A 26,602-nucleotide genomic window follows, 5' to 3' on the forward strand; every position below is an offset into this window, starting at 1 on the left:
GGTGAGAGGCCCGCGTACCGCCAAAAAAAAAAAAAAAAAATATATATATATATATATATATATATATATATATATATACACTACACAACTTCCTTTAGGAAACATCTGGCATGTGAAATACTTAAAATTATAACGGGAGTTTTCATACTTTATATAATTATACTGCTTTTTAAATAAGCCTTAAAGGACCAGTAAAATCTAGCATATATTTTTGGTTATAATCTCTTAGGAAAGAAAAAAGGACCAGAGGTTTGTCAAGTTAAATGCCTATGTTTAAAGTGGTGGATCCTGAGCTTGGCTGCTGAACTAGAATCAGCAGGAGAACTTTTAAGCCTCTTACACCATTTACATCAGGTGATTCCTAGGTGTTGCCAAGGTCGAGAAGCACTGCTCTACAGAAACACCCAAAATCAGCACAGGGACTCACCTACTGATTTAAACCATACACCCTAACACGTCTACACAATGAACCTGAATCTATATGAAGGAAACAAAATCCTTTTCCGGTTGTACTATCTAATTGTAATAGCTCATGTTGGTATCATATTTGAAAGTTTCCAGAATAACAGATCACTCCTGACCCTCAAAATAGCCTAAGGTTAAAAAATAAAAAAAAAAAAAAAAAAAAAAAAAAAAGCCTAAGGTTAAAAAAGAAAATCTCATTCAAAAATGAACAAGCTAAGACATCAGAACCTTCCCAGGCTTTTGCTGGGTGAGAGAGCTAGCAGATCACAGAGTCCCCTTCTGCATGGCAGCAGGCCGGCACGAGTCAGGGGGCGACCCTGTGGTCAAGACGCCGGCCTGATGCCCAAATCCAACACTTTCCCTCTATGCTAAACAGGGAGGTCACCTGAGCTCTCCATGCCCATCCCCTCACCTCTAGCACGGCGGATGCAAGCAGGAGCTACCCCAAAGGATTCTCATGAGGACCAAATAAAGTAATTCAAGCAAAACTCTTAGAATGTGCCTGGCACATGCTAAAGGTTCAATAAATGGTTATTAATAATTTTGTTTTCAAAGACATACAATAAAAGTAACGATCTGTACAACTCAGAGTTTACTGTCTTGCTCTTGTTCTCTTTTGAGGAAAGTGGCCATAGTCCATTCCTGATGCTTTAGTTTGCTGTCCTTGGAGCTATATGTCTCTGAAACCCTGGTCATCATTTGTTGACTAGCAGTGAGTACTCCTGGTAAAGGTAACCATGCATCCCCAGACTGGTCTTCACAGAGAGCAGTGAATAAACAGGACTAGAGGTACGTCTTTAATCTTAGCAGCAAGTTTTGTTGGGGACGCAGACTGCTTTTTTCTATCTCCACTGAAGTGAGAGAGGCAGCCTCCACATCAGACTTATTTAAGGATACAGAAGAACTCCAAGTCAACAGAGCAGGGAGTTGTGAGATGCAGTCCCCAGAGAAGGTTATCATAATTATATCAGCTTTTCAATGCCTTCAACCTATTCACGTTCTTGATTTAGTTAATGATGTATGGAAACAAGAATATTTGCTTTCATTCACTTGAACTCCTGGACCCATCAAAGCAGCGAACGTTATACTATGCTACAGTCTCAAAACAATCAACAGTACAGGAGGCAGCTGCCACTCTAAGCAGCTTTTCTCTTCTTCCTTCCTTCCTTTCTTTGTTGTTCTAAGATGAGGCAGCACCTATCTTCATGGGTAAAATTAACATCCACATTTCTCTGTGCTGGTCAGCTCTTTCTGGGTGCAAGGATGGAGCTGTGCTTGCATTACCTCAGGTGATGGTGGTTGAGTATAAAGATGAACCCAGAGCTAGGTGAACACGGAAAACACCTCAACAGCTGCACACTCCAGCCTTATGGAAAACAGCCCTACCGTTCACTGCCACAAGCAGGTAGTCAAGCATAGCAGTTTAGGGAACCAGGTCTTCTGACCCTTTCAGAAGTGTACTTCTCATTTATTTCTATTGCCTTCTGTATCTGTTTTTCCCTTTAGCTAATTCTTCTATTGCTGCAGCTTCTATGACCCTCTCTGAGTACATTTTTCCATTCAAAACTCCCAAGGAAAGAGTATCAAAATCAATTTACCGATCACTAAATGAATTGCTTCCACCAGTCAGACTCTTAGCCACAAGCTTTGCTGGTCTTACAAATTTGCAGACAGGTAGCTGCTTGTGACTCGAGGTGCTAACCCCTGGAAAGTGACCAAGGTCACATGATACAAAACAGAGCAACTCATGGCCACTTAACTCAGAAGGGAGAACATAAAAACAGGTAAACCGGGCTTCCCTGGTGGCGCAGTGGTTGAGAATCTGCCTGCTAATGCAGGGGACATGGGTTCGAGCCCTGGTCTGGGAGGATCCCACATGGCACGGAGCAACTGGGCCCGTGAGCCACAACTACTAAGCCTGCGCGTCTGGAGCCTGTGCTCCGCAGCAAGAGAGGCCGCCATAGTGAGAGGCCTGCGCACCATGATGAAGAGTGGTCCCCGCTCGCCGCAACTAGAGAAAGCCCTCGCACAGAAACAAAGACGCAACACAGCAAAAATAAATAAATTAATTAATAAACTCCTACCCACAACATCTTCTTTAAAAAAAAGAAGAAACAGGTAAACCTTTTTATACGTTTTAGATAGGTGAAATGTACTTTATATCCAGCTAAAATCGCCTTGATTAGATAGATCAGCAGCAGCAAAAATATATAGATACAAATTAAATGGTTATCTATAGAAGATACTGTGCTGGATTAAGAAGATGTTTATAGCTGTTCAAAGCCTTACATAACTTACGATTCTAATTACCTAATATCTAATGTCTAGTACATGTTTCTAAAAGGTTTTCTTCCCACCAGAGGCTCAATTTTGAAGTAGCAAACTCACACAGAGTCGGAAATGGTCTTTGTGCTTCTGGTGAACTTCAGACGTAAAGTGTTGATCACTTGGCTGGGGAAGGCGATTTTCCTCATCCAAAATATCCAGTATTCCCGCTAATTTTGCTTCAATTAAATCTATTTCAAAAAATCAGAATATGACAGGATGAAAAACATAACATTTTAAACTTACTGATCACAAATTTTGAGGACTGATCAGAAACAATGTAACATGATCCTGTAAGTATTGTATTCTCTCACAAGCAACAGAGAGCAGATGAATTTTGTTTCACATCTGCAATTTATTAGAAAATAACATCATATATTTAATATAGGTTTTAGAAAAAACACTGCATAAAGAAAGCGACTAACATAATAACCATTCCATCTGTAAGCCAGAAATACCTCCTCTCCCACGTGACATCTATTTTCAAATTGAAGTAAAACTACAGACGTTTTTGCAGGCTTAGCTTTTTGAAACTGTTTATAGATATGGATTCAAAACCTTTCCAGCAAAACGTCAGTAACAGCACAAATTTATGCTCCTTCCATTCATGTTTCTGAATTTCCTGCCTGTCCAAAATAACTAGAAAATGTAAGCTGCTTAAATACATAAGCAGTGCTAAATGGGACAGACTCTAAAAGCCGCAGGACACAGGAAGAGAAATCCAGAAGTGCTAAATGGGACAGACTCCAAAAGCCACAGGACATAGAAAGAGAAATCCAGAAGTGCTAATTGGGACAGACTCCAAAAGCCGCAGGACATAGGAAGAGAAATCCAGGTTCTGACTGCACTGGTCAGAGAATGATGCTTCTTGGGCAATTAATAGAGGTGGAGGGGGACGCGCTAACTGAGCTATAACTGAGAGTGCTCTGATAGATGCACGACCCAAGTGGGCTGAAGGGGAAATGGAAGGGGAGGAGTTCCAGCCAAGATACCTCTGTGAAAGGATATGGTGTGTGAGGGGATATGCTGAGTGGACCAGGTAGGATGTGAAAGTGCTTTGAGAAGTAACACGAATGTAAAGTACTGTTATTATTGTTATTGTTGTTGTTATTACTATTACACTATCTTGTCCAAATCTAGCACATGAGTCACTGACTCAACTGTCGGATTCCATTTTCAAAGCAAGGCTTGCCGCACAGCTGATTTCAGAGATGCGTGGGAAAGAAAAGGCAGACTGAACACTCCCTGGGTGGGACAGGGAAAGGCTTCTTTACCGATAAAAACAGACAAGGAAAACAGAGACCCTGTTCTCCTGCTGCAGGGTGCTATCTGGATGGGACACTGCAACTTGTGATGCCAACTTGCCAAAGGGTGTGGGTGCAGAGAATAGAAACAAAGAACCGCAGACGCGCAAAGCCAAATCCTGGCAGACGCCTCGGGCTTCCTCACACGAGATAAGAAATCCCTTCACTGCTTAAGCAATTTTGTGTCCTCCTTAACTTATTCACGTTAACTGTTTAAGAAAGAAAATATCCCTCACGGTAGATAGAAGGAATTTTACGAAAACTTTCAATATAGCTGAATTCGATGCCTTCATAGGAAAAATAACTTCCTCGCAGTACTAGAGAAGTAAAACCTCTCTCAAGTACCACAATTGCAAGTCCCATAACCAGCAGAGCACAGAAAAATTACTAGTGAAATCATTCACTGTATCTTCCCATACTTCCCAAAAGTAGAGCAAAAAAAAAAATACATACCTATACAGTCCTGGTTATCCACGTAATGTACTTCATTCACACCTAAACCTTCCTTCTGATAGAGTTCTTGTTCCTAAAAGGAAATAATCATAATCATAGATATGGAGCTACTGTGTGATAGGAAATGGATTCACTGTGCCATATCCGATCATAACATTTATTGATCAGTCAGTGTACAAGGCTCACACCAGCTGATTCGGGGACTGAGAAGTCTTAACAAACATTAGGGAAGAAAAACCCTTGCCCCTAAAGCAAGGCGAAATAAAAACGTACATGGCCAACATAACATGATTCACATTATGTGGACGTGTTCCCCCCTGCAGATAAGCATGCTTTTCCCGAAATACGCTGGGCAGCCAGGCGCAAACACAGGGATCTGTTTATAACCATTCAAACCCAAGACAAGACCAGGGCTTTGAAACATTTTTAGCGATTCTAAAGTCAAACTTCCCAGTAGAATAGACCAGGGATCCGCACACTTTTCTGGAAGGGCCAGACAGTAAATATTTTCAGCTGTGGGCCATACTGTCTTTGTCACAACTGTGCAATTTATGCCACTGCAGGGCGAAAGCAGCCACAGATAACAGTAAATGAAGAAGCATGGCTGTCTTCCAATAAAATTTCATTTGTAAAATTAGGCGGCATGCTGGGTTTCTCCTGAAGGCCATAGTTTACCCCTGGAATACACAGAGGAACATAACTTGCTTTGATAATTTTAAAAAGCTTAAAAAACAGCTGAACAAACAAGCTCCCTGCTGACATGAAATTTGTCTCTCCTATTATATATCCTCAATAGCCCTCAATCATCGTCTAAAGAGAGGTAGAGCAGATTTATAGCATTTATAGACAAGCACTAACGTTAAGGAAAGAGCAATTAACTGCAAATGGGCTCTAATATCTACACAGTGATATATATGAAGAGTATATCATTGGGGAAAATAAACATAATTTAGAAGAATAATTTACAAATCAAAGTTAAGTTCCTGGATGTAATTCTGGTATCTTCTTAAAATTAAAAAGAAAAAGGAGGAGGGAGGGATTTTATCACAGATGGGTGGGCAACGCAATGAGCTTAGGGTGATGTATATTTCAACCTTTTTTCCCCCTGAATGTTTGAATATTTCCTCCCACGAGACGTACTATTTAGAAAAGGTTTCTGTCATTCTAGAAGGCACTGTCTACTTGAACTCAATCTGAATTTGAAATGCACACATTTACTTTAAGGAATTATTATAAAAATAAACATGAATCAAGGCACTGTCTCCTCTTCATGTAGTTTCTACATAAAGCTTGCTGGGTTGGTGTGGAAGGGAAGATTTAAGGCTGATTAAGTGAGAAGCATACATGCAAAACTTCACACAGTAATGAAAGGACTATGGCTGCCAGATGAAACTTTTCAGAGAAACTATCTTAACTGAGAGGTACTTGTTTTAACCTGTTTTATTTATGCCAGAATTGGTATAATATATAAGATATTATAAGGTACAAAAGTTGGAATGTACTAGGAAACCCATAAAGACAAAACACAATAAAAATGGGGGAAAGATGAATGGGATGGGAACAGGAAAGAAAATATTTCACATTTCAAGTCCAGAGACAGTGGGGAACTCAAAACACAGCGGTGCTAATACGAAGGGAACGGTGCTGTGAGCCAGCAACCGGGAAGGAGGGTTCAGACTAGCAGAAGTCACTGAACTTCTGCAGTTTCTTCATCTGTAAAACAAAGGGCTGCACTAGATTAACAGATTAATTCTGAGTTCCCTTTAACTCTACTTTCTTCATTCAGTAAGACACATCTCAAACGCCTCAAAGGAAGGAAAGACGAGGGTATCAGTAGGTGGAGAATTCAAAATACAAGGTAAAAAATGGTTAGCCTAATCACAAATCCACTGATCCAAAGCTACTTTTACTCACTGTGCACTCTGAGGTGTTACAAAGGAACTTTCCTAGACTTGAGAGCGTGAGTGTAGGCCACCAGTCATCTACTACAAGCAGGGGCAGGAAGTCCTTACTGGACCGGAGATGGTGTCCAGACAAAAGCACCCCACTGACAGGCCACTGGCAGTGCACAGGGTATCCTGGCAGGGAAAGAGCTGCCCGGAGGTGGGCCAGGCCAGCGGCCCCAAGGAATCTCCTGGCCTGGTGGCTTTCCTGCCATACGGAGAGAGGGCGAGCAGGTAGCAGAGTGGACAGAAGCGGAGACACAGAGGAATAGAGGGAGATGCCCAGGTCAGGGCTGGGAGCAGACTACTGTTTGGCTGTGGCAAGAGTGAAGACAACAGAATGAGGAAAAGAAACAGGCAGAATTTCAAGTCTAGTAAAAGTCACCAGTAAGAAGCAAGGGACATTCACTTCTGAGGAGGTGCCTATTAGAGTTTTTACTGGGTCCCTAAGCCTCAGCTGTACCATTAACACTTCTGATGTGCCACTGGGGCCCACACTGGGCATCTCTGATTCCCTGGGCCACCTTACATCACACCCCATCCATCGGGCTAACTGCAGTATGTCTGTGTACCTTGAAATTTAAAATAGCTTAATGCGGTTCTCAAATCTAAATTGCATGGCAATTACCTCCTTCAGAATCCTTTCATTAAAAAACTGTTGAAGTTTTTCATTGCAATAGTTGATGCAAAATTGTTCAAAACTGTTACGTTCAAAGTACTCTGAAAACAAAACCAGAATCAAGAGTCATCATCAGATCAACTTCACATTAATAAATTTAACTAGGGATAAAGTTTTATTGTATCAATGTTTAATTTAACATTAGGTTAAAAATTATACATATAATTGTTCCATACTCCCCAAATGCTCTTATTTCAAGACTTAAATTTTTATATGCATTAAAATTAAGTATTAAAAATACCTTCGCTTGACAAAAAGGTGTTTGTCAGATAAGATAAATGTCATATAGTAAAAGATGTAAAATATAAGTACTTGTAAAGATTTTTAAAGCACAGGTGTTAAAGCAATCTAAATCAAAGAAGAAAAATGACTTAAAATGTAAGTACTTTATATTTTTCTATATAATCTGTAAAATTATAGTTAGAAAAAATATTATGGATACTAATGCATTTCTAAAATTAAGGGATGGCATTACATTATTTCTAAGATCCCTGTAGCTCTAAAATGTTACGACTCTGAGTATGTGAGTGTTATGCTAAAACGGTGCAGACTAGGAAACAAATGTCTGAAGATTACGAAATCTTAAGTCAGTGACGAGTGTTTCTCTACCTTTGATCATAAGGTAATGCTTTATCGTAAATTTTAAAATATGTATTACAGAGAAAACAAAACTCTGCCCCTCCCAAATGTAAACACTCATATCTTCCCTTGACAAATGCAAACAAATTACGAAGGACACCACTTCTGCACAGAGGGAACGCCCACATTGATAAAGCCCAATGTAAAAAAACGGTCAGACTTACTTTGAGATTTTTACAACACGTAATACTTTGAGATTTTTACAACACGGTAATTCCGAACAAAGCAGCATTCCGATATCAGTGACTCATTGCATTTCTGGTTATAAACCTCCATAGTTGTTCTCAAATATTCATGTTGATAGCTTACTCATTTGGTGGAAATTAATTGGAAATAGCTATCTGCTGACAACTAACACCAATGAAGAATTTTTACACATAGTAATGAGTTTGGCCTGTGTGCTAGGTCAACCTGTACCCAGGTCCACTGGCTGGAGCCAATGGTTTTAATGACTTAATTCTCTGTATCAGCAGTACTCAAGACGTCTCCTTTATCAGCTGTACTCATTTAAGAGTACACAGACATCTCCACCTATAGTAGTTTCAATCAACATGTTTTAATTTAAGCATTAGTATGACCAAAATCCATGAGTCTTCCCTTTCCTTTTTTTTTTGGAAGCATTAGCTTCCTACTTAAATCGTATTATGAAATGAAATGGTGGTATGGACATATAACTGGAAATACATCAAGTGAAAGGTATTACAAGGGAAAAAAAGTTTTTAAAATTTTATTTTAAATATGTGTGAAAGTATCAAACAGATACAAACTCACAAACAAAACTATGCTTACCAAATCCAGCAATATCTAGGACTCCAATAAAATAGGATGATGTTTCAAAAGGAAAACACTGATTCACTCTGTTGACCACGTGATCGAAAAGATGGCTATAGACAGTCTTTGCCAAGGCATCCCGGGCATTGTTTGCTTGCTCCACTTTCAGGGGTACCCTGTAAAAGAAGACCGTACCAACAGAAATTCTTCATAGTAGTATGTTGTGGAAATAATGCCATATTCCCAAGAATTAAGTACATATTCACTGTGAAGAACAAAATAAATAGTTACAAAATGTCATTCGTGAATAGAGACAGATAAACGGGGCTAAGTAGAATACTACAAGAGAATTATCTACAAGATAATTAGATTAAAAATCGATCACTGAGTAAAAGAACATTAGGCTCAAAAACTCTTTTTAACCTTAAGTTATACCTCATTGTACATGCTGAATATATAAAAAAATCATTCAGAGGAATAATCTTCCATGTGACTTTCTTAAATGCAAAAGAAATTGCGTTTAATTCAAGACCACTTTAAAGGTCAGAAACTGGGTTAACACTGTTTAGGAAAAAAATGTTTACATGTTAAAATCCAAACTGTCCAACTCTACTCTTTCATATAAATAACTACATGGTACAACAGTGTTGGACGCTGCAGATACAGATACACAGTCCGATGAAGAGAGGCTGCCACAGGAAAGAATTTCCAAACACTGTGCTAAATGCTGTCATAAAGCATGAGGCCCTGTGGGAATACCAGAAAAAAATTATCAAAATTTGGAAGTAACCTTAAAAGTCATTCAGGTCAGACCAATACTTGAATCCCTTCTAAACAGTGATTTTCCAACTTACATTTCTTGTAATAGAACCCTTTCCTAAAGGGACTCTTATGTGGACACGCCATACTTAAGACACAAAAAGGAACTGCTTTGGAACACAGGGGAACGGAGGACATGATTGCTGAGGACCACCCTCCTGTGCTCTTACCAGCCTTCCCTTGGTTCCAGAAATCTCTCCAAGGAGCCACGCAACTGTAGGGCACTACTATACATCTTCCTCGCTGAGATTTTCTTCATAACTTGGAGTTGGCTTAGCAAAGAATCAGGCTAAGCATACCTTGCTAATATTTCCCAAAGTAAGAGTTACCGAATTTTCTGAGTGGTTAAAAGATCTTTTTAACCTTATTTTTCTTAATTTGTTGAAAAATTTTTGAAATATGTCACTAGAACTCACTGCCTGCCTTATTCAGCAAGCGATAGAGAGCCTGGCCTTTCCCCCCACAAGGCAGGATTTTTACAGAGCAATGAGTTAGGGAACTTACTTTATCACTGTTCCTTTGGTGCCCCCTGCTGTTGTTAGCATGACTCTTGTAGTCAAACTTACACGAAGATCATCTTGATCCAAACCCAGTAATTCAGCACAATACTCCAATGACTGAGTAGATTTATTCTTCAGGTTACAGCCACCTAATGAACACATATTTCAATTTGAAATTAATAAATATTATGTAAACCAGATTTTCAAGATGCATTTCTTAGAAGTACACTTCACTTACATGAAACTATGGACTAGACAAGGCTTAGTTGTGACTTTGAATTTCACCTCGCTTGTTCCCCGCCCTTGTCAGACACTCACACTGCCAAGGTCAGTGGGAGACCCTCACTCAGGGCAGCCCATGATACAATCCTTTCAGCCTATCAATTTTAGCCTGTCACAGTTTCATTTTTTAATGACCCTGCAAGCAAAATATACTAATGATAGATTATAATCCTTGTTAATATATTAAAATAAATCTCTGGAATAACAGAGTGCCTTATCACTAAAGTCATACGACCGCAGAAAAGGAGTAATTTCAGTGGTAGATGTTGTGAGGCACTGTAGTAGGTCAGTGTGGGCGTGGACGTCTGTCTATGTGTGTGGGGGTGTGTGTGTGCACACGCATGTGCTCGTGAGGCTCGGGGACAAAGGAAGAGGGTGAGGCGGCCACGGCTATTTCCTGTACATCATATCTATAGATTTCTATTTATGGAGCTGGTTTCAAAAAGTTTTTTCTAGAAAGACAGAATACGACAGTCCTTAGACTCGGGGCTGTGATGGCTCTACAACTTACTAGCTGTGTGACCTTGAACGAGTTACTTATTCTTTCTGTACTCAGTTTCCTCACCCATATAAAGATGATAATTAACTGTACTAGCCTAATAAGGTTGTTATGAAGACTAAAAAGGCTATATACGTGAAGTGCCTAGAAGAGTGGCTGGTACATAATAAGCACTCTATGAAGGTACCGATAATTATTATCTTATTACTAGTAATACTAAAAATAATAAACATTTTATTAACATTTTTTATGGTTTAGTGCTTATAAATGATTCATTTTAAGACTAATTTCAAAATTACAAAGAACGTATGAAATCACGAGAATTTTATCATGACAAATTAATAAACTATTTAACAGACTGCTCTCAGGAGAAAGAAACCGTGAGATCTTATATGAATGAGGGCTTGTCAAGACAATTCATTGGGGAAAAGAACAGCTTTTCAAACAAAGTGCAGTGGGCAACTGGACATCCACATGTATAAGAATGAAGTTGGACCCCTCCTTCACACCGTACACAGAAATTAACTCAACATCAATCAAAGACCTAAAGGTAAGAGTAACACTATTAAACTCTTAGAAGAATATAGACATAAATCCTTGTGATCTTGGACCAGATAATGGCTTCCTAGATATGGCACCATAAGCAACAAAAGAAAAAACAGACAAACTGGATTTCATCAAAATGAAAAACTTTTGTGCTTCAAAGAACACTATCCAGAAATGAAAAACACAACCCGCAGAATGAGAGAAGATATTTGCAAATTATACATCGGATAAGGAACTTGTATTTAGAACATATTAAAAAACTCTTCCCACTCAGTAATAAAAAGGCGATCCAATTAATAAGTGAGTAAAGAACATAAGTAGTCCTTCCTCAAAACAAGATATACAAATGGCCAATACAGTTGAAAATATGCTCAACATCGTGAGCCATCAGGAAAATGCAAATAAAAACCACAATGAGGTAGCACTTGGCAGGCACTAGGGCGGTAAGAATGTAAAACCCTTCAGTTACTTTGAAAGTCAATTCCTCTTAAGGTTAAATATAGAATTACCATATGACTCAGCAATTCTACTCCTAGGCATACACCCAAGAGAAATGAAAACATATGTCCACACAAAAACTTGCACACAAATGTTTATAGCAGCATAATTCATAATAGCCAAAGGTGGAAGCAACCTAAAAGTTCACCAAATAACAAATGGATAAACAAAATGTCATATATCCATACAATGGAATATTACTCAGCAATAAAAAGAAATGATGTACTGACACATGTTAAAACATGGATGAACCTTGAAAACATTATGCTAACTGAAAGACGCCAGTCACAAAGAGCACATATTGTATGATTCCATTGATATGAAATGCCCATGACAGGCAAATTGATAGAGACAAAGTAGAACAGTGGTTGCCTAAAGGCTAGGGATTTGGGAGGAGATGGGGTGGGGGGGTAAGGGTATGGGGTCTGTATCTGGAGTGATGAAAATATTCTAAAACTGAATATAGTGATTGTTGCACAACTCAATGTGAATTATATTTCAATAAAGCTGAAAAAAGAATATGGGGAGAGGAATACTTAGAAGATATATTAAACCTTTAATTCTATGAAAGTAAGATTACTACTAATTTCTAGTTTATACACACACACATTATCTAAAATTATATAACTCAAAAAGTTGATCAACAATAATTAATTCATTTAAATACTTCTCTTTTTTTTTTTTTTTTACTATTCTGCAAAGTTTCTTACACACTTCCAGGAATTATGTAAGGCTAGCATAGAAAAAATTTATTTTAAAAGTTTCAAAAGGGCAAAATACTGGGAAATAACGCAAGGCTTTTCGTGTCACTCCCCTTCCAAAAAAGAACTTCTCTGAACACTTTTTACATTAGTTGTTATAATAATGTATGTTTTTGTTATGTGGAATTTTTAAAACATAGGAAGTCCCTAGAGGCATTCTTTGCATTTCCATCATGAAAAAACTTTTAAATAGCAGTGGGAGCTGTCTGAACATTTACTGAAGAATAAATTTTCTGATAAAATAATTACGAATATCCGGAGCCTTCTCAAATTGCAAGGTCATGCCAAAATTGAGCTCTCCAGGGCAGGAAAAATCAATTCTGATTAGCAAGAAACCATCTGAATCTATACGAAGGATCATAGGAAGGATGAAGATTAATATAATAAAATCTTAGCTATTAAAATAAAAATAGCCTAGTTTATTAATTCTCTGGATTCATTGCCTCATTCCAATCTGCTCTGCTTTCTGCTCATTTTCCCTTCAACAGAAGGAAGTTTGAGAAGAAAAATAAAAGATAATGTGAATATCTGCTATGTGCCTTTTGACCATTTAAGTGCTTTTCAACTAACTAGATCATGCCACATTTATGATCCTCTGTGTACATCTGCGTGTTTACCACACGGTAATAACATGAGGTGTGTGAAAATGCCACCTATCACTTCTAACAACATGTCCAAACTGTGCATTAATTTTTCTAAACTTTTTTGGATATTACTTAGAACTCCTACATGCTCCCTTGGTATAACGATGCCACAGAGCAAACGAAAGTGTATTCTAACATTCATTACATTTTCAAATCCCTCAAAAAAAACTAGTAACAATTTTAATGCATACTAAGAACATACCTGATTTTGCCTGGTTTTTCTTTTTGTTTCTTTTATTTTAATCTGGGAGTAATCTGCATTTTTATTTTTCTTATTCATTAAAAAACACTTAGAGTGATTACTACATGCCAGACTTAAGTATTCACATCATTCTACAAATATTTAACTCACTTATTCCTCTTTATAACATGAGGTAAGGCCTGTTATTTATTATTCCTAGTTTACAGGTGAGGAAACCGAGACACAGAGAGGTTAAGTTCCTGGCCCAAGGTCACACAGGCAGGTAACACACGGTGAAAAGCCCGGCCCAAGACCACGTGCTCTTACACCCCACACTCTGATGTCACAGCACCGCGGACACTCAGTCTGAAAGCCACTCAGACTGTTGACTTCCATCTGCTCAGAAGGTTCAGTGACAGGGGGCAATGAGGGGCAGTTATCACACATACTGGAGTTAGTCAGACATGGGTCAAACCAGCTCTCACACCTACAACTTCACTAATGACCATATTACTTAAACTCCTGCACAGGTCCTACTTCTGTAAAATGGAGATAATATCCTCTACCTCATTATCTTTATTAAGTTCAGATTATGATTATGATGTTTATGATGAAATACAGTTTATGAAGGGTCTTGCACGTAGCAGACATTTTTTTAATGTTCTTTTTCCTTCCTCTTGTGCCCTTTTCCTTATATGCAAACTACTGCTAGGAAAAAACACTTCTCATGGATTATTTCTTCATTATTTTACGAATGAAAAATCCAAGGCTTAGAGAGCTTCTGGGATCTGACACTAAAGCCCATGTTATTGACTACTATATTAAATGGTGCTTCCGATTTTTTTAAAACTCTTTTAAACAATGTATTTATGCAGGAGTCAACAATCTTTTTCTCTAAAGAGTGAGGTTTTAGGCTTTGCTGGCCATCCAGTCTCTGTCACAAGCCCAACTCTGCCACTACGAAAGCTGGCATAGGCAAAACATAAATAAATGTGTGTGGCTGTGTTCTAACAATACTTTATTTACAAAAACAGGCAGCTAGTCAGATCTGACCACGAGCCATAGCCTGCCAACTCCCGCATTCATGGGTCAAACTGAAGATCATATAAAAAGCCTTACTATTTATGTAGAGACTGAAACAATACAGTTGAAAAGTTACTATAGTGCAGGCATTTAAATGATCTGTTCAATCTGCATCAAGTTTAACCTGTTTTCATTTCCCAGTAACAATGTATATGGGCTTTCATGTATTCAATTATCCTAATTAACCATTCCAAGTTTAGATCAATGAACCAGAAAAATGTCAAAATACCTTAAAAGATGGTAGAGAGAATTATTATGTTCACTTATTGGAAAAGATTAATATCAGTTGAAAAATTTAACCAAATATGACCCTGGTAGTCAGGATTATTTATCCCTCACAGGACGAGTTTATTCCTCATCAGTATCACTGATTTATTCAAAAAGAGCTCATAATAACTAATAATGCAGCATCCTGTAGCTGCAAGATTCATCACATAATACAGTATATTCTAGAAATGGAGGGTATTAACAAGCCTGCACACAGAGTAAATTTTCATATGACAATTAAGTGACAAACTTCTAATTTTACTCCTTTCTAAAATAAAGCAAAACAAAAAGACCACAAGAAAACAAACAAAAAAAAAACCTGAAGTGCTGCCGGCTTCCTCAAAATCAATATTTCCAAGGTGCAGGACACCAGCTACTACCCGGAACAGATCAAGCTTTTCTTCATCATCCAAACCAATCTTTTTCATGGCTGTGCACATTCTAATAAAATCTCCATGGTCATCTAACAAAGGATCTTTCAAGGAACCTCCCTTAAGATACTACAAAACAAGAAGACATCAATTAATTGTGGTTTACATTATTTAAGTATACTAACACAACTACACAACGTCTATTCACTATGTAACATGCAAAAATAAAATGTGTCAATCATAAAACTTTAGTGTTCCAACACATTCAAAAACTGAATGACTGGGCAAAGTGTACCCAGGATTTATGTATTATTTCTTTCAATGACATGTGAATCTACAACTATCTCAGTAAAAATTTCACTCAAAAATGGAATGAGATGTTTTCCAATTTAATTACAACTTTAATTCTAAAACTAGGACATTATATAAAAATATTAATTGAGTGAAAATGAAGGGAATATCAGCGGTTGAAATGAATTAACATGAAACCATAGGTCAAAAAGAACTGAGGTTTTAAAAAGCTGTAATAAAAATTTAAATCTGACACTTAGCATTACACTCCTTCAGGTTAACTGCCATCAACTACACCAATATTCCACAGCAGTAACCAGTGGACAGGCTAACAACAATGTTCATGGCCTGGGAATTAATTTTTAAACCTTTCTGTATTAGTATATATGAAGTAAAGTGTATTAGTAAGCATTATGCTTACGCTAAGAATTTATGCAATGACTGAAAACATTTCCGAAAAAATGAAGAGAAAATTTGCTTTCTCTCCTAAAAGAATGTGCATCTAAAGTATTCATTTACTAGAACCTATAACAAACTCAGAAGAAGGAAGAAGAAAAGTCAGCCCTGCAGAAACTAGAAGGAGGAAAAAGAAATTACTGGACACAGAAAGATAGGACTAGCAATTTTCCAGAACTTGAGAATGAATAAGTAAAATTAAACATTAGGTAACAGCATCAGAATTAACTGGCCATTAAAGACGGCCCTAGGAGATGTTTTTTTTCCTCCAGGTTGCCAACTGCTTCCCAGCTAAATTTGTAATTGCCTTTCCACACAAGTCTTTAAAATGTTTAATTATGCATGTGTAAAATTTCTGGAAAATGTCTAGACAAAGAAATTTAATTTTATTCTTAAAGAAAACAATCACATGCAGCCAAATTTAAAACAAAGCACATATCGTGCAGAATTTTTAGTCTTGCAATTGAAAGGTTACTTCATTTAAAAACTGTTTCTAATCAAATGTCAATGAATATATTGCTATCACGGCAGACTAAAAATACTGCATTCTCCTAAAAATAACACACGGCTTAAAGACATGCCAATGGAACTAGGCAAAGGATTCTAAATAGTCAAAATGATCACCTCATCCTCCTGATAAAGAAGACAATAAAAAGTAATTTAAACGTATTAAATCCATTATTCACTTATATATTTTTATATATAAACCCAGTAATATGAATACGATTCCTAACAAACTATGTTGACTCTAGAATCAGAAACTGTACATTTTCTTCCTAAGATAGCACAAAGACTGCTACTCTTTGCAGGGTAAAATCCAGTTTTCTTTCCTCTCCACTCAGTTTTTTCCATGGTAAAAGATCAAATTTATATATGTATATATTTTTTCCTTTGGGATAGCTGCAGTATCCCACCAGGAAATGTCCCCATTATCTTAGTGGAAATAATACAATTTCTATATTTCAATGATGCCTTATAAAAATATAGGTTATCATAACAAAGGAAGATACCATAATAAATATTAATGTCACTTCTTAAAGTTCCAACCATGGATGTAATATAAAGTTTACAGACATCTGTGTCTAAAATGATAAATAAAATGTCAACTTAAACAAAAATTAACTGCAGACTCATCTGCTTAGAATTCAAATTAATGGGAATTTTTAGTTGCTTTCTGTTCTTTTCTATGAATATACTAAAGATATAATTCACCTCACCATTTTGAAAGTAGTCAAAAACATCTGACTCACAAATGCAGGGGCATTAAAAACCGAGTATAATAAAACCTTGTTCACTTAAATATAAGTCTTTTAATAAAATAAAGACAATATGAACTAGCCCCTATTATTAATCCTGACTTAGTGTTTCATAATTTAAGCTCCCTGAGTAAATACAACTTAATCCCACTTACTACTTAAACATTGCATATTAAAATTTATAAAAGTTGCAGTAGATTTTTAGATTAAGGACTTAATGTTTTTAAAATAATACTTAATGGTATAATTATATCTACTTACTCTTAGAAATACAATGATTTAGTAAGACCTATACATAAAACTTTTCATAATATATTACAGAAACATGATGTTTTAAAGAGAAATATTAAATAATACATAAGCATTAGTTCACAAGAATGCTCACTCTACTTATTGTCTACATCAAAGCTTACTTCAGCCTTGACACAGACAATAAATTATAAAGGACATATTTTATACTTAATCACAAATGGGTAATATGAGAGTAAGTTTCAAAAATGTCAGCAAAGGATGATTCTTAGGCAATCTGATGTCCTCATGCCGGGAAAATAACAAGAGGAGAGCAGTGCACTGAGGTCCCACCAAGACCCAGAACCTGTGGCTTCTGCAGATACCAAAAGAGGTGTAAAGTACTTCTCGGCGAGAGGTGTGGATGAGTATTTAGGTTTTTTAAGCATAAGCCTAAAAGTAAGAGATCCTGGGCTTCCCTGGTGGCGCAGTGGTTGGGAGTCCACCTGCCGATGCAGGGGACACGGGTTCGTGCCCCGGTCTGGGAAGATCCCACGTGCCGCGGAGCGGCTGGGCCTGTGAGCCATGGCCGCTGGGCCTGCGCGTCCGGAGCCTGTGCTCCTCGATGGGAGAGGCCATAGCAGTGAGAGGCCCGCGTACAGCAAAAAAAAAAACAAAAACCAAAGTAAGAGATCTTACTTGGTTTCCAAAATAAAAAATAGAATACATCTTTTAGCACAATTTTTTTGTATTAAAGATTATAATTTTTTTTTTAAAGGTTACTTTACCTCAGGACTTTTTCGGTTCTGTAAAATGTGTTTGTCAGTTTCTTTGTTAGCAAAGTATCTAGTGCAGCCTCGGTTTAAATACTAGGACAAAGAAATTTAAAATATAATTAACAAATATGATCCACAGGAAAATGATACAAAAGAAAACACAACTTATCAAATAGTGCTAACGCTAAAGAATTTCTAAACATAACCTGAGTATCATTTAATCTCTCAATTAAAATCAATACTTCTATATACCATAAACATTTCATTCCTACTAATCACAGCAGGGATGGTGAAAATCCTAACCTGAAAATAGATTAAATTACATGATTAACATAAAAACCAATACCATAAAGCTTTCCTATTTTTCTAAGGTAGCAATTTTTTCAAAATATGTATCTCCAGTTTATTTATTCATTTTTAACATCTTTATTGAGTATAATTGCTTTACAGTGTTCTGTCAGTTTCTGCTGTATAACAAAGTGAATCAGCTATATGCATACGTGTATCCCCATATCCCATCCCTCTTGTGTCTCCCTCCCACCCTCCCTATCCCACCCCTCTAAGTGGTCACAAAGCACCGAGCGGATCTCCCTGTGCTATTCGGCTGCGTCCCACTAGCTATCTATTTTACATTTGGTAGCATATATATGTCCATGCCACTCCCTCACTTCGTCCCAGTTAACCCTTCCCCCTCCCCATGTCCTCAAGTCCGTTCTCTCTGTCTGCGTCTTTATTCCTGTCCTGCCCTTAGGTTCATCAGAACCATTTTTTTTTTTAGATTCCATATATATGTTTTAGCATACGGTATTTGTTTTTCTCTTTCTGACTTACTTCACTCTGTATGACAGACTCTAGGTCCATCCACCTCACTACAAATAACTCAATTCTGTTTCTTTTTGTGGCTGAGTAATATTCCATTGTATATATGTGCCACATCTTCTTTATCCATTCATCTGTAGATGCACACTTAGGTTGCTTCCATGTACTGGCTATTGTAAATACTGCTGCAGTGAACTACGTGGTACATGACTCTTTTTGAATTGTGCCTTTATCAGGGTACATGCCCAGTAGTCGGATTGCTGGGTCATATGGTAGTTCTATTTGTAGTTTTTGAAGGAACCTCCATACTGTTCTCCATAGTGGCTGTATCAATTTACATTCCCACCAACAGTGCAAAAGGGTTCCCTTTTCTCCACACCCTCTCCAGCACTTATTGTTTCTAGACTTTTTGATGATGGCCATTCTGACCAATGTGAGGTGATACCTCATTGTAGTTTTGATTTGCATTTCTCTAATGATTAGTGATGTTGAGCATCCTTTCATGTGTTTGTTGGCAATCTGCAGTATCTTCTTTGGAGAAATGTCTATTTGGGTCTTCTACCCATTTTTGGATTGGGTTGTTTTTTTGATATTGAGCTGCATTAGCTGCTTGTGTATTTTGGAGATTAATCCTTTGTCAGTTGCTTCGTTTGCAAATATTTTCTCCCATTCTGAGGATTGTCTTTTCATCTTCTTTATGGTTTCCTTTGCTGTGAAAAACCTTTTAAGTTTCATTAGGTCCCATTTGTTTATTTTTGTTTTTATTTCCATTTCTGTAGGAGGTGGGTCAAAAAGGATCTTGCTGTGATTTATGTCATAGAGCGTTCTGCCTATGTTTTCCTCTTAAGAGTTTTATAGTGTCTGGGCTTACATTTAGGTCTTTAATCCATTTGGAGTTTATTTTTGTGTATGGTGTTAAGAAGTGTTCTAATTTCATTCTTTTACATGTAGCTGTTCAGTTTTCCCAGCACCACTTACTGAAGAGGCTGGCTTTTCTCCATTGTATATTCTTGCCTCCTTTATCAAAAATAAGGTGACCATATGTGCATGAGTTTATCTCTGGGCTTTCAATCCTGTTCCATTGATCTATATTTCTGTTTTTGTGCCAGTACCATACTGTCTTCATTACTGTAGCTTTGTAGTATAGTCTGAAGTCCAGGAGCCTGATTCCTCCAGCTCCGTTTTTCCTTCTCAACATTGCTTTGGCTATTCGGGGTCTTTTGTGTTTCCAAACAAATTGTGCAATTTTTTGTTCTAGTTCTGTGAAAAATGCCATTGGTAGTTTGATGGGGATTGCAGTGAATCTGTAGATTGCTTTGGGTAGTATAGTCATTTTCACAATGTGGATTCTTCCAATCCAAGAACATGGTATATCTTGTATAATCTTTAATTTCTTTCAACAGTGTCTGATAGTTTTCTGCATACAGGTCTTTTGTCTCCTTAGGTAGGTTTATTCCTAGGTATTTTATTCTTTTTGTTGCAATGGTAAATGGGAGTGTTTCCTTAATTTCTCTTTCAGATATTTCATCATTAGTGTACAGGAATGCAAGAGATCTCTGTGCATTAAGTTTTTATTCTGCTACATTACCAAATTCATTGATTAGCTCTAGTAGTTTTCTGGTAGCATCTTTAGGATTCGCTATATATAGTATCATGTCATCTGCAAACAGTGACAGTTTTACTTCTTCTTTTCCGATTTGGATTCCTTTTTATTTCTTTTTCTTCTCTGATTGCCGTGGCTAAAGCCTCCAAAACTATGTTGAATAATGGTGGTGAGAGTGGGCAACCTTGTCTTCTTGCTGATCTTAGAGGAAATGGTTACAGTTTTTCACCATTGAGAATGATGTCGACTGTGGGTTATATATGGCCTTTATTATGTTGAGTTAGGTTCCCTCTATGCCTACTTTCTGGAGAGTTTTTATCATAAATGGGTGTTGAATTTTGTCAAAAGCTTTTTCTGCATCTATTGAGATGATCATATGGTTTTTATTCTTCAATTTGTTAATATGGGGTATCACATTGATTGATTTGCATATATATATATATATATATTTTTTTTAAATGGGTAATGAGAGCTCTTCCATCTTGTAATTGTTCCCTAGGGTGTATTTTACAAAACTGGGTGATTTTTAGTATGCTCCTTGAAAAAGAAAAGTTTTTTGTTGTTGTTGTTTGTTTGTTTGTTTAAAAGATGTTGGGGGTAGGAGTTTATTAATTAATTTATTTATTTTTGCTGTGTTGGGTCTTTGTTTCTGTGCAAGGGCTTTCTCTAGTTGTGGCAAGCAGGGGCCACTCATTGCGGTGCATGGGCATCTCACTATCGAGGCCTCTCCTGTTGTGGAGCACAGGCTCCAGATGCGCAGGCTCAGTAGTTGTGGCTCACAGGCCCACTTGCTCCGCGGCATGTGGGATCTTCCCAGACCAGGGCTCGAACCCGTGTCCCCTGCACTAGCAGGCAGATTCTCAACCACTGCACCACCAGGGAAGCCCGATTTGCATATAATGAAGAAACCTTGCACTCCTGGGATAAACCCCACTTGATCACAGTGTATGATCCTTTTAATGTGCTGTTGGATTCTGTTTGCTAGTATTTTGTTGAGGATTTTTGCATCTAAGTTCATCAGAGATTCTGGCCTGTAGTTTCCTTTTTGTGTGACATCTTTGTCTGGTTTTGGTATCAGGGTGATGGTGGCCTCATAGAATGAGTTTGGGAGTGTTCCTCCCTCTGCTATATTTTGGAAGAGTTTGAGAAGGATAGGTGTTAGCTCGTCTCTAAATGTTTGATAGAATTCACCTGTAAAGCCATCTGGTCCTGGACTTTTGTTTGTTGGAAGGTTTTTAATCACTGTTTCAATTTCAGTGCTTGTCACTGGTCTGTTCATATTTTCTATGTCTTCCTAGTTCAGTCTCGGAACGTTGCGCTTCTGTAAGAATTCGTCCATTTCTTCCAGGTTGTCCATTTTATTGGCATAGAGTTGCTTGTAGTAATCTCTCATGATCCTTTGTATTTCTGCAGTGTCAGATGTTACTTCTCCTTTTTCATTTCTAATTCTGTTGATTTGAGTCTTCTCCCTTTTTTTCTTGATGAGTCTGGCTAATCGTTTATCAATTTTATCTTCTCAAAGAAGCAGCTTTTAGTTTTACTGATCTTTGCTATTGTTTCCTTCATTTCTTTTTCATTTATTTCTGATCTGATCTTTATGATTTCTTTCCTTCTGCTAACTTTGGGGGTTTTTTGTTCTTCTTGCTCTAATTGCTTTAGGTGTAAGGTTAGGTGTTTGAGATTTTTCTGTTTCTTGAGGTAGGACTGTATTGCTATAAACTTCCCTCTTAGAACTGCTTTTGCTGCATCCCACAGGTTTTGGGTTGTCGTGTTTTCATTGTCATTTGTTTCTAGGTATTTTTTGATTTCCTCTTTGATTTCTTCAGTGACCTCTTGGTTATTCAGTAGCGTATTTTTTGGCCTCCCTGTGTTTGTATTTTTTACAGTATTTTCCTGTAATTGATATCTAGTCTCATAGTGCTGTGGTAGGAAAAGATACTTGATACGATTTCAGTTTTCTTAAATTTACCAAGGCTTGATTTGTGACCGAAGGTATGGTCTATCCTGGAGAATGTTCCATGAACACTTGAGAAGAAAGTGTATTCTGTTGTTTTTGGATGGAATGTCCTATAAATATCAATTAAGTCCATCTTGTTTAATGTGTCATTTAAGCTTGTGTTTCCTTATTTATTTTCATTTTGGATGATCTGTCCATTGGTGAAAGTGGGGTGTTAAAGTCCCCTACTACGATTATGTTACTTTTGATTTCCCCTTTTATGGCTGTTAGCATTTGCCTTATGTATTGAGGTGTTCCTATGTTGGGTGCATAAATATTTATTAATTGTTATTTCTTTTTCTTGGATTGATCCCTTGATTTCAGTGTCCTTCCTTGTCTCTTGTAACATTCTTTACTTTAAAGTCTATTTTGTCTGATATGACTATTGCTACTCCAGCTTTCTTGTGATTTCCATTTGCATGGAATATCTTTTTCCAACCCCTCACTTTCAGTCTGTATGTGTCCCTAGGTCTGAAGTGGGTCTCTTGTATACAGCATATGTACGGGTCTTGTTTTTGTATCCATTCAGCCAGTCTATGTTTTTTGGTTGGAGCATTTAATCCATTTATATTTAAGGTAATTATCAATATGTATGTTCCTATTACCATTTTCTTAATCGTTTTGGGGTTTTTTGTTTGTTTGTTTTACAGGATAATAAAATTTTAATGAAAATTTCCACAAGAAATTTTTTGACAGAATGTGAAGTTTTATTATTTGTCTTTATTATTTTGTCCTGAATGTACACATGAGGTTTCTGAATCAGAGCAGATTTTTTTTTATTTACCTTATAGCTAATAACAAGTGTGTTGTGCCCTTGTGTCTAAGTTCTTACACTTACACCAACATAATGAGAGCCAGGTCAAATATCCTACAAATACAAAGTCTGTCTTGTAGACAAGGGATATAGAAAATGAATTTTCTGTACTTACATACAGAAAAAATAAGCAGTCAACTCTCTGTACTCATCATAGTCTTTTAGAAAATTTCTACGCTAATATGTTGGAATTTAAATAATCCTCTCCAGGGAAAATATAAGAGCATTGCCTAAAGCTTTACAATCCAAAGATGACTTATTTTCTCTTCAAGTGTGAAAATGTACCTCTGTAGTTAGGTAAATCTCTATAGAGTTTTCAATATCTATACAGTTGTAAATTAACTTCCATGGCTGGGTTTGTTTTTATAGGTCTTTTCCTTCTCTTTTCTTTCCTGCCTAGAGAAGTTCCTTTAGCATTTTTTGTAAAGCTGGTTTGGTGGTGCTGAATTCTCTTAACTTTTGCTTACCTGTAAAGGTTTTAATTTCTTCATCAAATCTGAATGAGATCCTTGCCAGGTAGCGTAATCTTGGTTGTAGGTTTTTCCCTTTCATCACTTCTAATATATCCTGCCACTCCCTTCTGGCTTGCAGAGTTTCTACTGAAAGATCAGGTGTTAACCTTATGGAGATTCCCTTGTATGTTATTTGTTGCTTTTCCCTTGCTGCTTTTAATATTTTTTCTTTATATTTAATTTTTGATAGTTTGATTAATATGTGTCTTGGTGTGTTTCTCCTTGGATTTATCCTGTGTGGGACTCTCTGTGCTTCCTGGACTTGATTGACTGTTTCGTTTCCCATGTTAGGGGAGTTTTTGACTATAATCTCTTCAAATATTTTCTCAGACCCTTTGTTTTTCTCTTCTTCTTCTGGGATCCCTATAATTTGAATGTTGGTGTGTTTACTGTTGTCCCAGAGGTCTCTGAGACTGTCCTCAGTTCTTTTCATTCTTTTTTCTTTATTCTGCTCCCTGGCTGTTATTTCCACCATTTTATCTTCCAGCTCACTTATCCGTTCTTCTGCCTCAGTTACTCCGTTATTGGTTCCTTCGAGAGTATTTTTAATTTCAGTAATTGTGTTGTTCATACCTGTTTGTTTCATCTTTAGTTCTTCTAGATCCTTGTTAAATGTTTTTTGTGTTTTCTCCATTCTATTTCCGAGATTTTGGGTCATCTTTACTATCATTACTCTGAATTCTTTTTCAGGTAGGTTGCCTATTTCGTCTTCATTTATTTGGTCTTGTAGGTTTTTACCTTGCTCCTTCATCCGTAACATATGTTTTTGGCGTTTCACTTTTTTTTTTTTTTTTGCAGTACGCGGGCCTCTCACCGCTGTGGCCTCTCCCGTTGTGGAGCACAGGCCCCGGATGCGCAGGCTCAGTGGCCATGGCTCACAGGCCCAGCCGCTCCGCATGTGGGATCCTCCCGGACCGGGGCACGAACCCGCATTCCCTGCATTGGCAGGCGGACTCTCAACCACTGTGCCACCAGGGAAGCCCCCTCACTTTTTTTTTTGATGGGTGGTGCTGTATTCTTGTCTTACTGGTTGTTTGGCCTGAGACGTCCAGCACTGGAGTTTGCAGGCAGTTGGATATAGCTGGGTCTTGATGCTGAGATGAGGACCTCCAGGAGGCCACACTCCAACTGATATTCCCTGGCGTCTGAGGTTCTGTTAGTCCAGCGGTTTGGACTCGGAGTTCCCACCCCAGAAGCTCAGGCCCAACCTGTGGCCTGGGAACCAAGATCCTGCAAGCACGTGGCAGGCGAAGTCATGGTCCTCCAAAGACACGGACATCCACATCCCTGGAACTGCTTGGCTGGGGCACGGTGGTGGGGACCTGGAGTCCCCGGAGGGGCAGGGTGGTGGCCTGAGGCACACAGGGCGGCTTGGTGTCCTCAGGGTCCGAACTGGGCCATGTACGCCGCCCACGCCACCCAGTGCACCAGGGACTCCGCCTGGGCTTGACAGGCATCTGCACCCCGGATTCATGTCCGAGCCCCAGATTTACGTCAGTGACCCCGGTTTCACGTCTGAGGCCCCGAATTTACATCTCAAAGGTAGCAATTTTAAATATTCTCAGGGTTAAATCTTATTGAAGATACAGTTCATAAGATATGAACTAAATATGTGAAAAGTCTCAAATAAGGACCCACACTGTGGTTTAATATTTTGAGTAGTATTTTAAATTCTGAATAATTAACAAATAATATTCTTGAGTTTCTTAATTTTTGATTTTTACAATCAGTCCTTCAAAACATGCCTTTCATACTGACTGACAGTTAACACTAATTGTACATAAATTATAACACTTGCTTTATGGACCTTCACAGGTATTCAAATAACCATTTCAGCTTTTATCTCGATGATTTACTTTCCTGCCCAGAAGCCTTTAAAGGCTAAGTGCTTTGCAAACACAGAATAAGGGAAGCAGCTGAGAAGAAAATAATATACTGGTCTTGAAGAGAATCTTTTACCCACACTTAAAGGGTGGGGGTCGTTCAGGAAGGACATGCACAGGGAACAGGATGAGAAAATTTTTTAAACATCTCAGCTTTTCTTAAATCAGGTCACTAGGATTCCACTGTCCCATAGCATGAATTCCAAGGTTAAATATATCGATAACATATTATATACCAAGAAAAAATTTACAGTAAATTTTGAATGATTTAGGGATAAATTAATACTTTAGATGATCAATACATTTATCTCCCCCCATTACAGTGAAATATTAAAATACAGTTAAAACCAGAAAATAATAATGCAGTGAATTTTTCTTTGTAGCCTAGAATCTTGGGGGAAAGAATAAAATAGAAGGGAGAGGGGATAATACTGATAAGCACTTTCAATTGACTATTTCAAAACAGAGTTCTTTTATTTAGTAGGATAATAGTAGCTTAACTATATAGAGCCAAAACAAATGTTTTCTTTGCTACCAAGAGTTTTATCCACCCGCCCCAACTGTTTTATCAAATACTTGGCTTTTGGACAGATGCACTTGATGTTAAAACCTAAGAAAAATACTTGTTTCTTCTAACTTTTCTGTAACTAGAAAGCTATAACTATTCTTGTCACCCATTCTCATTCTATCCAAGCTTTATTTATATTCAAGGATTCTTGCATGACTATAACGAATGCTTCCATGGAACATGTGCAAAAATATTTCAAATTTTTGAAAAATACAAGCATTTTAAACCTTCTATTTTCTAAAGTACATGTGGAGTTAATATGGGTGCTTTCAAACAGATGTATCTCTACAATTCTTTACATACTAATTTGTATAGAATAGTGACCAAAAAAATGTGGGGGGGAAAGCGTTCACCCTGCTGTAGAGTTTTT

General features: G+C 37.5%; 1 protein-coding gene across 2 annotated transcripts in view; it reads right to left on the reverse strand.

Annotated features, from left to right (window-relative positions):
- MYO6 (myosin VI) overlaps positions 1–26,602 on the reverse strand; it is a 145,116-nt gene that overhangs the window by 42,295 nt on the left and 76,219 nt on the right. For both annotated transcript variants that reach the window (XM_027092132.1, XM_027092128.1), the window contains exons 10-16: positions 18,050–18,130; positions 14,979–15,159; positions 9,903–10,047; positions 8,598–8,755; positions 7,119–7,210; positions 4,548–4,620; positions 2,854–2,981 (exon numbers count right to left, since the gene is read on the reverse strand). In XM_027092132.1, the coding sequence (XP_026947933.1) occupies positions 2,854–2,981; positions 4,548–4,620; positions 7,119–7,210; positions 8,598–8,755; positions 9,903–10,047; positions 14,979–15,159; positions 18,050–18,130 (858 nt within the window). The remainder of the gene's footprint in view (positions 1–2,853; positions 2,982–4,547; positions 4,621–7,118; positions 7,211–8,597; positions 8,756–9,902; positions 10,048–14,978; positions 15,160–18,049; positions 18,131–26,602) is intronic.

Source organism: Aethalodelphis obliquidens, unplaced genomic scaffold (genome assembly GCF_003676395.1).
Source record: "Aethalodelphis obliquidens isolate GAN/ISIS:26980383/991018 unplaced genomic scaffold, ASM367639v1 scaffold3, whole genome shotgun sequence".
NCBI classification, from domain to species: Eukaryota; Metazoa; Chordata; class Mammalia; order Artiodactyla; family Delphinidae; genus Aethalodelphis; species Aethalodelphis obliquidens.